The 15326-nt window shown below is 31.4% G+C and overlaps 1 protein-coding gene across 2 annotated transcripts; it reads left to right on the top strand.

Moving 5' to 3' along the window:
- The first annotated feature begins 6772 nt into the window (after window positions 1-6772).
- On the top strand, window positions 6773-13547 carry LOC100816954 (uncharacterized). 2 transcript variants are annotated; one of them, XM_026126795.2, is made up of 12 exons: window positions 6773-7133; window positions 7906-8008; window positions 8252-8265; window positions 8392-8610; window positions 9933-10004; window positions 11221-11307; window positions 11615-11653; window positions 11913-12011; window positions 12447-12612; window positions 12969-13078; window positions 13164-13273; window positions 13395-13547. In XM_026126795.2, exons 1-11 carry the CDS (start codon window positions 6813-6815, stop codon window positions 13248-13250), a joined length of 1317 nt encoding a protein of 438 aa, XP_025982580.1. In that variant the 5' UTR covers window positions 6773-6812; the 3' UTR covers window positions 13251-13273; window positions 13395-13547. The 2 variants fall into 2 exon arrangements, with proteins under 2 accessions (XP_025982580.1, XP_040867989.1); XM_041012055.1 differs by having other exon boundaries at window positions 6779-7133; window positions 13164-13547.
- The last annotated feature ends 1779 nt before the right edge of the window (window positions 13548-15326 follow it).

Here is a 15326-nt window from a genome sequence, read left to right as displayed (position 1 = left end):
ATTTATATTTTTTTCTCTTTTTAATTAGGTGTGAATAAATTTTTATTAGGTGTATAATAATCATTTTAATTATTATTGATTTTTTCCTATTATAATAAATAGTAGACCAAAAAGAAAACTCCAAAAATATTACATAAGCATGGTCTCGTCCCTTCTATCACTTGATTCTGTCTATTACAATCAATGTTCATAGCATCGGTCTAGTCATCAACCGATAAAAAATACTTATTCAAGAATCAATAATTTAACGGGATGAAATTGATTTTAATAAAATATTTTTTTGATATTTTAATAATATTAAACAAAAAAATACATATATTCATAATAATAATAAAAAATTTCATTCAAAAGTATTATAAGTTATAATATTTTTTTCTTTTTTAAAAAATCAAAACTAAGTTGTTTTGAAAGTTTTTTCTTAAAAATAGTTTTAAATTAAAATAGGTTAACCACCAAATTTATTAGTTTCTAACCAGTTCTTTAACTAATTTTTATGATACATCAATTTTCAAGAAATATTAGATTATATTAGACACATGATTGATTTCTAGTCGAATCGGGTGATGACCGATTTTCAAAACAATGATAATAATTTTTGAAAAGAAAAAATAATAAGCTACAATTATTCGAGAACATCAAACTAATAAAACGTATGCATCAAAAGTACAAAAAGTTTATTTATATTATAAAAAAGTTTAACTATAAATAAATAAACTTATTATACATTTCATTTCTGATTAGTTAACCGTACAAAAATTCTTTATATTATTATCATTGCAAACGCATTGTTTACTTTTATAATTAAAACAAATAAGGACAAGAGAGAAGATATTCAGGGGACTGAGGTAATGAATTCTGTATATTGATTTCAACAAAAAGATACAATTTTATATACACATATTATCCTAAAGGAATAAGGCCAAAAAATATCATTTTTGCCTAACAAATTCCAGCTCATACTATTCTAGAATCTACTCTAGGATCATAATAGAAAAATGTGTACATAAAGAGATATTTACAAGAATGAGAGCTATTGGACTATACGGGTTTTGGGCCATTGTTCTGTTAGCCTCCCTCAAGCTGGAGGTGTATAAAGATCAATTAACTTCAGCTTGGATACATTTGACTTGAAGAGATGAGGTGGTAATGCCTTAGTGAACATGTCAGCAAGCTGATGAGAGGATGGAACTGGCAGCAACCGCATTAGACCTGCTTGAGCCTTTTCTCGAATAAGATGGCAGTCAATTTCCAAGTGTTTTGTTCTCTCATGAAACACTGGACTTGATGCAATGTAAAGTGCACTTTGGTCGTCGCAATATAATGTTGTAGGTTTGGAACAACATATTCTAAAATCATTGAGAAGATATGTGAGCCACTATAGTTCACATGTACTTGTAGAAAGAGCATGATACTTCGCTTCCGAAGACGAACAAGACACTGTATTTTGCTTTTTTGTTTTCCATGACACTAGAGAGTTCCCAACGAAGAAACAATAACCTGTGATTGATTTGCGGGTGTCAACACAAGTCGCCCAATCTGAATCGCTAAAGCCAATTAAATGTATAAGAGTGTCCCTCTTGAATTGAAGACCTTTGCTTGGAGAACCCTTCAGGTATCTCAAGACTCTCCTTGCAGCACCAAGATGAGACTTTGTGGGATGAGCCATGAATTGGCTGAGTTGTTGGGTTGCAAAAACAATGTCAGGACGGGTTGTGGAGAGATAAATTAGATGACCAACAAGATGCCTATAGGATAAAGGATCATCAAGAAGATCACTAGAATCATCTTGATGCAGCCGCAATGAACTGTCCATAGGTGTTGAACAAGGTTTGCAACCCATCATTCCAAAATCAACAAGCAACTCAAGATAGTATTTACATTGTGATACATATATGCCATCAGCAGAGTGATTTATTTCTAAACCCATAAAGTATTTCAATGCTCCTAAATCCTTAACTCGAAAATTTGAATGAAGAATATTTTTGATTTGGGCCATTTCAGCAGCAAAATTCCCACTTAAAACAATGTCATCCACATAGATCAACAAAGTTGTAAATTTATATCCATTGTGTTTGATAAATAAACTATGATCTGCATGTGATTGTTGGTAACCGGATGAAATAAGAAGATCAGAAAGCTTTTCATACCATTTGCGGCTAGCTTGCTTGAGACCATATAGAGATTTTTTGAGTTTACAACATTGAGAAGAGCCATGTCCTTGCAATCCTTGAGGAATTGTCATATAAACCTCTTCAGACAAGTCACCGTGGAGTAAAGCATTACTCACATCGAGTTGTTGAAGCTGCCATTTATTTGCAGAAGCAAGAGTGAGGATGACACGAATAGTGGTCATTTTTACCACGGGAGAGAATGTTTCAAAGAAATCAATTCCTTCCACTTGAGAGAAACCCTTTGCAACCAATCGTGCTTTGTACCGTTCCACGCTTCCATCTAATTTTCTCTTAATTTTGTAGACCCATTTTCATCCCATGGGTTTAACACCAGCTAGAGTATCAAAAATTTCCCAGGTGTTGTTGAGTTTTAAAGCCTCAATTTCATCTTTCATGGCTTCAACCCAATAGGGACTCAAAATCGCTTCCTGATAACTTTGAGGTTCAATCCCAGAAGATAGATTCATTATATAGTGACGCTCAGACTCAGAGATGTTGGAATAAGACAAAACAGATTGGAGGGGATACAAGCATGTTGATGATGATTGATTTGGTTGCGTCTCGATGCTACAGATATAGTCTGCAAGGCAAACATTGGGTTTGATAGGTCGAGAAGAGCGTCTTGGGACAAAGGGAGTAGATGTAGGAGTGGGGCTATGGTGCAAATGAGTGTCAATGGTGAAAGAAGGGGAACCAGGTGTCCTAAATTGATGAGAACTTAATTGTGGAGATGTTGAAGGAAGTTGTGATTGCAGCGAAGGTGAAAAAAATGATGGTAAATGTCGGTTTGGAGATGGGATAAAGTTGGGTTGTTGGGTGGTGTAAGTAGGAGTTAAATCCAGATTGGGCATTTGTATTGGGTTTTCTTCATGAAGGTTTTGGGCATTAGTTGGCATAGGTAGAGGATCACGTTGGGCCTCCTTGGGAACCTGATTATTTTGAACAAAAGGAAATATTGTTTCATAAAATATAACATTTCTCGAGACAAAAATTTCTCTTGATTAGAAATCTAAAATGACGTGCCCTTTTGTTCTAGTTTGAAATCCAAGAAAAACACCATGTCCAGATCTAGGATCAAATTTTTGATGTGGTTCGTTGGTTGAAGAATAACATAAAGACCCAAAAACTTTAAGCATTGAAAAATCTGGTTTACGATTATGCAAAAGCTCATAAGGTGTTTGTTTATTAGTGACTGGAGAAGGTATTCTGTTGATAAGGAAGACTGATTGTTTTATGGCATAAGACCACAAATATTTAGGTAATTGAGATTGAAACATAAGGGCATGTGCAATGTTAAGAATGTGTTGATGTTTTCTTTCTACACACCCATTTTGTTGAGGGGTGCAAACACAACTAGTGTGATGAATGATACCCTTGGTGGCAAATAAATCTTTAAGAAAAAATCCAGGTCCATTATCTGAACGAATGCACTTTATTTTGGAATCAAATTGATTTTCTATTAAAGCAATAAAATTTTGGACATGCATTTTAACTTCAGATTTTGACTTTAATAACACTACCCAAGTATATATACTAAAATCATCTAAAATGGTCAAAAAATATTTTTCTCCATGAATTGAAGCTTTGGAAAAAGGACCCCAAATGTCCATATGGACTAAATAAAAAATCTTTAAAGCTCTACTAGTACTAAGATTGTAAGACAATTATCTTTGTTTAGCAAAATGACAAATGTCACAATTCTCATTAACATGACTTGGAATAAAAGGAAGTTGTTCATGTAACATATTTAAACGATTTCCCGAAAGGTGCCCTAGTCTAAAATGTCATAGGTTAGAATAGGAGATGGTGTGGACAATATTATTGTTGATGGAGATTTTTTTGGTTGGGAGATCTTGGCTTCTTTGTTGATATTTAATTGGTAAAGACCTTGCTCTAGATTAGCCAAACCAATCATCTGCAGCGAATGCTTGTCCTGTATAGTGCAAAAGAAATCATCAAAGATAAGAGTAAATTTACGAGTCTTAAGCAACTTAGATGTAGACAAGAGATTGAAATGAAATTCAAGAACAAAGAGGACATCGTGAAGAATGAAATTTGGAGAAAATATAATTGTTCCAGAAATATAAGCAGTGACAATGGATTTATTTGGAAAATTAATTTGAATAGGATTTATTTTAGAATAACTTGAAAAACACTTTAAAGAAGATGCAATGTGATCTGTGGCTCCTGAGTCTATGATCCAGGGCACACTATGTTTACGGGTGGTGGAAGAAGTATTGTGTGTGAAGTGTGTATTGTTGCAAAAAATAAATGATATACCACTAAAGTCAGAACCATTTTTTTTATTAAAAGGAACTTGAATGAGATTGGCGCTATTAGGCTGGACAAGGTTGTTCCCTGTAGCATTAGAAGCAGAGTTGGGTTGTTGAATCAAGGCCATTAGAGATTGATATTGGGCTTGGGTCAAAGTAATAGGGCATGAAGAGGCAGTCGGTCTCTCCACTGGGTCGATTGAAGCAGTGCTATTGGCAGAAGAAGAGGAGTCACGGTTGTTGAACCGTGGGCGGCCAAGGTAGTGAGGATGACCCGATGGATAGTCGTGCTTCCCCCAACAGACGTTAATAGTGTGTCCGGTGCGGTGGCAGTAAGAACACTTTTTATTGGAAGCATTTTTGTTGGTGGACAACGAACTAGACACACTGCGACCTTTACCAAAACCATTGGAAGCATTGACAAAGCTATTGGGTTCAACAGAGGAAGGAGGAACGACACTAAGCTGACATTCATGTTGAACCACCATGGAGAAAACTCGATTGACCGTCGGAAGGGGATCCATAAACAAGATTTGGGAACGTACAACAAAAAAACATTCATCCAATCCTTTCAAGAATCTAATGACAAAATCCTGCTGATGGCATTTCTTGGCCTCACAAGAACAGGTAACAAAAGGACGATAATTATCCAGTTCCTCCCAGAGGGTTTTCAAGGCAGTGTAAAAGTCAGAGAGAAGACGGTTACCTTGAGAAAGACCATATATTTCTTCCTGGAGCTCTGCAATGCGGAGAAGATCTCCCTGTGAAAAACATTCACGAAGGTCGTTCCAAATGTCGGTAGCATATTCAAGGAAGATGACGCTTTGAGCAATGGAGGGGGAAAGTGAATTCAAAAGCCAGGACATGATGAGAGTGTTGCATCTCTCCCAAGCTGAGTAAAGAGGTTCTTTGACTGAAGGGATCAGGATTGTGCCAAGGAGGAATGCCATTTTGTTTTTGGAGATGAAGACCATACAGTATGAGACCAAGACTCATAGTTGGTTTCGTCAAGGATAGGGTAATAGACACAGAGGAAGGACCATCACTAAGATGGATGAAATAATTATTGATTAAAAAATAATTAAAAATTATAATAAAATTTAAAATTAATATAATTTCAACTGTTAATTTTTAATTATTATTATTATTATTTTATCCCTAAAAGTGCACTCATTTTAAGAAACCAAATCCTTTATTGTTAGTTTAATTCAGCCTTCGTTAATTGAATAATAGTAGTATTCTGTAAGCCCCAACACCCAATGCCCATATATCTTTTTCTGTTGGATTTTATCACCAAATACGAAGTTAATTGTCAATTTCTACATGATCCGCGAAGCTAGCTATTACGAGACGATTGATCATCTACATACGTCCAATCATAAGTTTTTTTTTTTAATCTTTCAGTTTATCATGATTAAAAAAATATTCTGACTAATTTAGAATTTATTTAAAAATAAGTAAAAATTATTTTTACCGGAAATTAAATTTAAGTATTATCCGAAATATTCAATTTTAATTTTAACAAATTAATCGTTTATAATTAATCCCTGGTTAATCATGAAGCCTTTTATACATACTGTGAAAGAATTATTCGTTGAGAAAATTAAATTTTGACTAAATCAACTAAATGATTGCAACGACAAAAAAAAGTTTTTTTTCATTAGGTAAATTTGAATTCATGTACCATATGATGCCATAAATCAGTTATACGTTTATTTGTATAAAACAAATTTCCACTTCATATAAAGACGTAAAATAACAGTTTTGACAAACTAATATGATAATCAAGTAATTACAAATAATCATAATGACCTGATTAAGGATATCATTTTCTAATATTTGTTGGAAACCTTGAATCCCTTTATAGTGCCCTTTCAATTCTAAAATCTTTGTTGGTAAAAGAGAATTTTTGTTCACTAGGCAATAGACATTGAAGAAATTATAATTTTACAGCCATTTCCAAACTATATTTTATCAATGCATGTAATAAGGATGTCGCAAAATAACAACTTTATAATAATTTTTTCCATGAGCGAGCCATATGACAACTTTTTTATATGCCCATGTTCTTTTAGGTTAAAAACTTCCAAAAGGTAACTAATTTCATATGAGTGATTGGTTGAAAAAAATTAAAATAGCTAGAATTAACGGTGGTGTGATATAAAAAAATAAAAATTGTTCCTGTGCAAGCTGCAAGGTGTGAATGAATGATTTTGAACGTGGAAATGAGATGGGTAGTGGCTGAACAAAGGTGAGTGCACAGCACATGGATGATTTATTACCTCTATATCACTCACATTCATCAGGGTATCAAAGAAAGTGACAAAAGAAAAAGATGTAACTAAGTAGGAACCAACAACAAGGTGTGATGAAGAAGATGACAAAAATAACCCAAAGATGGGTTCACGGGTCACTTACTGTTTCCTCTTGTTATATATATATATATAGCAACAAGAGGTCCCTCTTTCAGCTCATGGATTCAGCTCCTTCTTGTTCTTGGCTACAAGCCTTCTCCTTCTTAGCATTGGTTTGGTTATTTAACTGTGGATGTGTCCATGGAGCCACCCCAGCAGTGAAAGTAGGTAACTTTTCAAAGGTGGAAGATGCTGGAAACTTCCATATTTACTATGGCCAGACCTTCAAAGTCATTAAGAATTCTGCTGATGGCCAGAGCTACCTTCTTCTCCAGGTGAGTATGGAGATATACTTTTTTTTTTTCTTTTTTTTACTATCTTTGAATTCTTAAGTAAGGCAGGGTACTAATAGCCATAGGTCCTAAGGTTTTCTTTGGTTTTTTGTTTATGTAAGCAAATAATGAAATGGAAAAATGATAGGGACTTTATTTTTATTTTTTAGCCTACTTAAGTGTTAGAAAATTAAGGGGGGGGGGGGGGGGGGTGTATGACATTTTTATAAGTTGATTCAATATAATTTTAGAAATTATTATTCATGAGTTATGGCTTTATACCTGATATCAAAATAATATGACTATCTTTAGCATTTTCTCCAATTGAAAAAAGAGATAATGATGTCTTATGTGAAGATAACAAATTGATCAATTTTTAAGACAAAAGACAACAAACTGATCGTTATGCTTAATACATTTGTATGATCAACCTATCTATCTGCTCATACTATATTTCTTAAAAACTTTGATTAGGGACAGTAGCTACCTGTATTAGCTAAGTGCCAAAGTCATTTCTAATCAAAGATGGGGGAATTTTAAAATAGATCTTATATTAGTATAACAGTTCATAGTAATAGTAAGTTAGTAACCTTTAAAGGAAGACATCACGTTCTGTTTACTTAAATTGACTCTGTCGTTTCTTCTGTTGGGAATGTATGCTAGAAGGAATCAAACATACAAATTGCTATTTTTCTAATTAGTTTCATGTTTGCCGAATTTTTCCTGCTAAGCTGTGTTTCTAGCCTACTCAATTATCTTCCATCAATTCTCCCAGAATAATTCAAGGATTGCATCAAGGACTAAATATTGCACATCAAGAATCAAGTCATTTGTCATACCATTGTCAAACTATTCTGTCGATACAACTTATTTTCCGGGTATGCCGTGCATATTCTCTTGTTCTCTGGAATCAAGAATCTATAGCATATAATACCGTAAGTCATACATTTAATCACCAAAGCAATTTAGAAATCAGCTCAACGTGCCAATGCTAAACCAAATGATTTGGCAATTCAATTTAGTCATTCTTTTTCTTGACCAGCAAATTTATACTGTTATTGTATCTTTCACCTGTGTTCTCTGACAAACTTTTTCTTTTCATCTGGGGATTGGAACTCAAGTCTCCTTCTTAGAGGTGAGAATCCCTTACTACTGCAAGTTTACATATTAAAAGGTTTTGTTGTGTTTTGCCAAGATCAAGATAGAAGGGTTTGCATTCCCTCTTTGCCTTCTTATTTCTTCATATTCTTGTTTTGAGCAGCTTTTAGGTTTAGTGGAGAGCTTGAAAGGCATAACCTCAGACTATGTGGCTTCTCCATGTGTGTTGAAACTGTACGAAGGAGGACAGATAGAATTGTTCAATAATAGTGATTACCAAAAGCTTGCAGAGTTCTCTTCATACTTTCTTAGTGACACTGATCAGCAGCCAGCTTGCAATTTTGCAACTTTTGTTCCATTTATAGAGGATATCCCTTTGCAGGTAAGCGACTTAAAATTAACTCCCCGTATAAATTTCCAAAAGCCGAAAGGATCAGAACATATGTTCTGAGTTCCAAGCCAAAAGATAAGGTGCATGTATATTGGGAATTGAATTTTTATCACTAAGGTTTAGGTGACTTAAATGCAAAGTGAAAGATTGTATTTTATTAAATGAACCTTAATTGAATGGATGCATTGGAAGTTGTTTTTGTTTCAACTTTCAAGAGAACTTATTTATTATAGTTGGTGACAATCTTCACTATAAATAGAGAAGAGATTAAGTAGAGAAATACAACACATGAAGAGAGAGTGTGTGAGAAGAGAGATTGTGAAACAAAGTCATTTTGTTGAGAAAAAACGTCTTTGTATGAGAGTGTTATAATTTCTTGTAATCATTAAGTAGGGTACTCGGGTTTGTAGAGTGATCCGCTATTTGGGGTGGATTATAATATTGTAATCATTTTTGTGATAGTAAACTACTTTTTGAGTCGGTTCCTTGGATGTAGATAAGAAGTGTCGAATTACGTTAAATTTTTATGTTTGTTATTATTTTTTCTACGGTGTAATCTTTGTGTGTGTTCTCATGCTCCTTTATGGGTATGGACGGGAGCGTTAATTATCCAACAGTGGTATCGGAACGTTGATTTCCCAACATGGTCAAGGTAGTGTTATGGACATAGATTACCTGAATGTTTCTAAAACCAACATTTGCTTATGCTTCATATGTTTATAGTATAGTTACTTCAAGAACCAGTCAACCTTTCCCATCCAAGCTTTGATTGAGCAATGTCACAGTTTGTAAAGCTTAGTCTTAACTCTATAATCTTAATTCTTTGGCATTCATTAGATAAATTTTTCCACCATAAAGGAGAGTAAAAGTGCAACAGTATGTCATTGATATTGAAAAATTAATAAAATGCAGGTATAAAGAGCTTGTCATATGTTTATAACAAGAGAAGCTACTGGAAAGGAGCTGCAAATACACTGACTAGTTGGATAGGAACCTAACAGAACTACTGCCAGCTAATACATGGACGATTCAGTTACAAGTTACAACTACATAACTAACTCTATATTATCTGTTACCAAGTAGCACTTTGGGAGCATTTGTTGTCATTCATCCTTATTTTTCTTGCACTATATCATATGATAAATAGTACCATGAAGGATTTCCAGAAGAATGGTGTATTTAATCCAGTTTTGCCAGCTAATTTTATCTGATTACTGATTAAGAACCTACTTGAAAGATTCATAAATTATTTAAATTGCATATTAATCTATACACTCATTTATGTGCTTGGATTACTGCATTTACTTTGATAGAGAGCAGAATGGATCAAATTCATGGGAGCTTTTGCAAATGTTGAAGCTAGAGCCAATCAAGTCTATACAGCAGTAAGCACACCACTCAGTCCAAGGCATAACTATATTATTATATGATTGAATATATTTTCAGCAACTTCTACCATCATTATTATTTCGTAACCTTGTAGGTTCTTCTTCTTGTTCAGTCCAAGACCTATACTAGATCTTTTCCTTAGAAATCTCTACTTGGGGTCTTGCTATACCTAAGTTGTTGAGATTAGATACTAAGAATTAATGAACAAAAATCAACTAACTTTTAGGATTAAATTCAGTTTGTTTCCTAGTCCTTATTTGTTTCAGTCTATATTACTTTGCCGGTTGTAGTTTTGGGTGAAACTACTGATTTGTTGTATTTCTATTTGTTAAAATGTAGCTTGTGAGCTACTAGCCTATTACTATCAATTTAAATAAATCCATATGAAGAAAAAAGCATAGAAAATGCATTTATTTGTGCAAGGGCAGAAGAATTAGATTGAGAATCATATAGTTGAAAAATGGCCACATAATTAGTATTTTAGCAAAAAAGCACAAGATAAACATAGTTGAATTTAACTACATTATCAAACACACCCACCATAACTTATTCCACTTTTGTGGCATTATAGGTGCTTGTGCAAACAGTTTGGTCCATATATCAAACATGTAAATTTCCAACTTCTTTCGTCTTTTGAACATCTCACCATAGATTTCTGAACATGAAAATGTGGGACCAGTTTCTCTGGGATAAAACTGAGCTGAAAACTTTCATTAATTAAATCATTAGAATTCATTCACACATTACATACTGAGCGCATAAATTTAAATGTGGAACGCATCAACAAATGGCAATCAATAATGTTCAACAACCACCAAACCATGTGTTTCCTTTCTTCTAAATGTTTTAACAGTAATTCATAAGTTTGTGTGGCAGCATGCTCTACTTCTACTATAAGTTTACTTTAAACTTCATAAGTTTGTGTGCATAAGCTAAAAGTTGCATTTGGAGATTACTCACCCATCTTTTCATAATTTTCTCTGCTAATAACTGATTAGATTTTGTGATACATGTTAGTTAGACCAAGTGATTTACTACTATCTTATAGGTTAAGACAAAAAACTATTTGCGCTTGTGCCATAAGTTTGTGTGCATGAGCTAAAAGTTGCATTTGGAGATTACTCAACCATCTTTTCATAATTTTCTGTGCTAATAACTGATTAGATTTTGTGATATATGTTAGTCTAACAAAAGTGATTTGCTATCTTATAGGTTAAGGCAAACTATTTGTGCTTGGCTAAAATTGCTACAAGTAGGACAACATTCAAGCCAACGGTAGCTTGGATGAGGTATAAAAATGTATGTATCTTCAAAAGCACACATCCCATTACATAATTCTTTCCCACTTTTTAAATACAATGTTTCATGTACATTTCCTGGAGCTTTGTTTAAATCTGCACATTATATTGTCAGTTTGATGTATTGTTCTGATGTTGTTTTAGCATCTAAACAATATCAATAGACCCTCTAACCTCTATTAGCCCTTTCAAAATTGTTGCTTTTTTTTCTGTTCAAATCATCTGGAGCCAACTACTGATGCACAACTGTTAGCCTTTTGTTTATCGATAAAAATGCTTTTTTAACATCTGAAATGTCATCATTTCAGGGTCTTTGGTCTTTTACACAGGAAAAGTATCAATTGAAGGTATGAAACCATAGCTGTTAGGGAAATTAAACGTGGCATGAGTGATGTTTCTAAACTATAACTATTTTCTTCATTATTATTAGCAACCAGTGCCCATTGATTAAATGCATGCTTGAGTTGTAAATTTGCACTATTATACTGCTCATACTTCATCTTTTCCAATCACTTTCTTATTGCATCTTAGTTAATCTGGCACTTATACTTTTTGTTTTTTCTGGTTATCACTTTCTAAATTTTTGTTGTCAAACTTTGCAAACAGTACGTGCAAGATGCAGGCGGAGAGATTTTGGGTGCCAACAAGAACACTTACAATGTCTCTGATCCTGATGACTTGGAGGAATTTCATGCCATCCTATGTGTAAGTTGAATTATATTACATTAAATGAGAAAATTAAATGCAGTATCAGAACATTGAGTAACTAATATTATTGAAAATCCACATTATGTAAAGCTTGTACTTAGTAGAACTTCTTGAATACTTATTGAAGCAGAGTTTTCTAAGCTACATCAATAAAAAAAAATGTCATATGCTAACAGGAAAATAATGTAAAGCATTAGGATTAGGATTGCCTCTATATTAGTTAACAGCATGATATACATATAGTGTAAATCTATTTTCTATACTAATGGAATAGTCCATTAACATGATGCATGATGCTTTTAACATAGACCTACATTCTAATTTGTTGGAATTGAAACTAATTCCAAGAATTGAATCAGAGGGTTTTCTTCATTGCCTTAAATTTCTTTTTATTTATTAATTTTTGTTGATTAAATATTATTTCTCATGCAGACCGTGGAAGTAGTCATTGATGAAACACTAACATCTGATCCAGTCAACTACACCTTTTCAACATTTATCCAAAATCTAAACGTTGAAGATCGTTCTTGTTTTTCTTTTATTTCAAACACAAGTCTATGGAGATATGACAAAAGGGTTTATAATTCTGTAGCTCTTGGTAAGTATGTCAATCCAAAATGCATTTATCAAATGCCTGTGTCTCTTACATATACACAAGTGTGTTGAATTTTAATGACTCATATGACAAATTCACTAGCCATTAACTTCCATGGAATTTGAAAGATGTTTGCTACATGATTTTTCTAGTAAAGTACCCACTCAATATTTATTCCTTAATTTAATAACTAAGAAAAAGAAATCCCTCTTCAGTCTTATCATGGTAGTTTAGAAAATCCAATTGATCATCGAGTTCATTTTCTATTTTTGCATGAAGCTTGTGCTACTTGATATTGATAACTTACTTTTCATTAATATTTATGTATCATATATTGTGTGAATATTCTGCATGTGAAGACTGGTATAATGGAGCAGTGTCCCAACCTCAATTGGCACTAGCAGATCTTATTGAAGTTTTATTTCCCACTGAAAATTACACAACGACCTATTTTAGGAACATTGCAAAGGTATGTTCTGACTGCATCTTAAAGTTAAAGAAATTGCAAGATGTTTTGTTGTATTTTCAACATCTCATGTTAATTCATCTTGCAGGCAGAAGTACCTATAAATATTGGTCTTGAAATGTGTGACAGGGACACATCCACAGCAATGGAGCCTACCATAGTAGCATGTGGATGATTATCTTTCTAGTTCAAAAATAGGTATTGTGTTATAAAAAATCAACGGTCAACACTATTTTGTTTTTTTTTTCTAATCCCAATTTTTGAATTTAGGATCTATACTTTGTATTTTATTTTTGTTATTATTATTTGTCATTTGCAGTCAGCAACGAGTATCTATAGTTTGATACACATGAGATTTAACACAGCTACCTCTTTCTGGTGACAATTTAACTATATGTATTTGAACAAACATTTCATCTCCTTGGGTTACAGAAAGGATTCCATTCCTTAATAAATAATATCAATTAGCAAATGGAGAAATTATTGTATGATATGGCATCATATTCTGACAAATCTCCAAGTAATACATTATTAACTTTTTCATAAATAAAAATATATATGGTTAAATATTACATACAGGTTGTTGGAAATCATATAATATAATATCTTTTACTGATATTTTTAACAAAATTAAAAAATTAACATCTGTCAATAATATATATATATATATATATATATATATATATATATATGTATATATATATAATTTCACATCTTACAATAATTTCTCTGATTCATGTCTATATGTCTATCCCTTATTTATTTTTTGGAATAGGATAATTAGTTCGTCGTCTCAATTATTTATAACGTTCTCCAAGTAATTGTGTCTCTGAATTTCATCCTTGAAGTTTGCTTCGATCATGCCTTATTTTTTTATTGAAAAAACACGAGGGTATGTTTATATTTTATTTCTCCAAATAAAAAGAAAGAACTTTTATTCATGGAACGTAAACCTACATTCGAAATTTTACCTGAATATAGTTTTGTAGCTCATAATCATAATAACGATTTAGAAAAAAAAAAATCATAATAATGATTTGAGTAATTTTATACAATTAATATGAAATAAGGGAGAGAAAAATATGATTGAACATTTATTTTTTATTTAGTCTATTTTTTTTATATGGAAAGTATAAATTCAAAAATAATATTTTTTTAAAAAATAAAAAAATAATCTAAGAATAATAAATGTGAATATATAATATTATAAAATTATTAAAATTTATCTTTTTATTTTATTTATTATTAATATAATGTTAATATGTAGTAATTTTTAAATGTATTTATTATCACAATTAAAATTTATTTTAAATTTGTTGAAATAGTATAATTTTTATCAAATAGACATAGTTGTTAATTATTTTAAAATAATATTTTGATGATTTTAAAGATATTAACTTTAATTATATGATTTATTGAAGATTTAAAATGATTAACTTCATTACACCATAAATTAAACACTCTCATTTAATATAAAATTATATACCATTATTGTTGTTAGTGAGAACAGTAAAGCAATACCAATGCAGAAGTAAGAACAATACTATTCTGGGTAACTACATAATCTCTTATTTTATTTTATTAGTGTTCTCTATTTTTACTTAATAAAATTAGTAAATTGAAAGAATTTCAATCATAATTGTCTTTTATAAAATTTATATATATATATATATATATATATATATATATATATAAAATAAATTTTAAAATTTATAATTATTCATTAATATTATATTACAATTTATTACATAAATGATTATGCGAAATTAAAATTTCAATTTGATAACTCAAAAATATTGAAATAAAGAATACATAATTGAATTACATCAATGAATATTATAATTATTACATTATTTTTTAACTTTCAAATAAATATTTTTTTTCTTAAAATTCATCCTTGGATTAAAAGTTCATTTAAATCACATATACAAAATTTCATATTAATCTAAAATTAATTTATTACCTTCTTTATTGTTTAATTTGACACAAATGATCTTAATAATATAATGATTAAATCAATAAAAATAATATAATAATTATCAAAATTATAATATTATATATATATATATATATATATATATATATATATATATATATATATATATATCATGAAGAAACAAGCTAGGTTGACGTAATGGTTAGGAATATGTAAGTTCAACCCCAATCACATTCCTAACAATAACTAATAAAAATAACATTTATCCATAAAAACACATGAATATTGTTAATTTTATTTTACAAGTGGTTAATG

The sequence above is a fragment of the Glycine max genome, chromosome 18, assembly GCF_000004515.6.
Source record: "Glycine max cultivar Williams 82 chromosome 18, Glycine_max_v4.0, whole genome shotgun sequence".
NCBI classification, from domain to species: domain Eukaryota; kingdom Viridiplantae; phylum Streptophyta; class Magnoliopsida; order Fabales; family Fabaceae; genus Glycine; species Glycine max.
The sequence above is the reverse complement of the archived record's forward strand: the minus strand, read 5'-3'. Positions and strand labels throughout refer to the sequence as shown.

Bases quoted from the DNA above. Each gene is read 5' to 3' on its own strand.
- LOC100816954 (XM_026126795.2), top strand. From the start codon at position 6,813: ATGAAGAAGATGACAAAAATAACCCAAAGATGGGTTCACGGGTCACTT. The intron at 7,134-7,905 runs GTGAGTATGGAG...CAATTCTCCCAG, and splicing joins AGAGCTACCTTCTTCTCCAG to AATAATTCAAGGATTGCATC. The intron at 12,012-12,446 runs GTAAGTTGAATT...TTTCTCATGCAG, and splicing joins AATTTCATGCCATCCTATGT to ACCGTGGAAGTAGTCATTGA.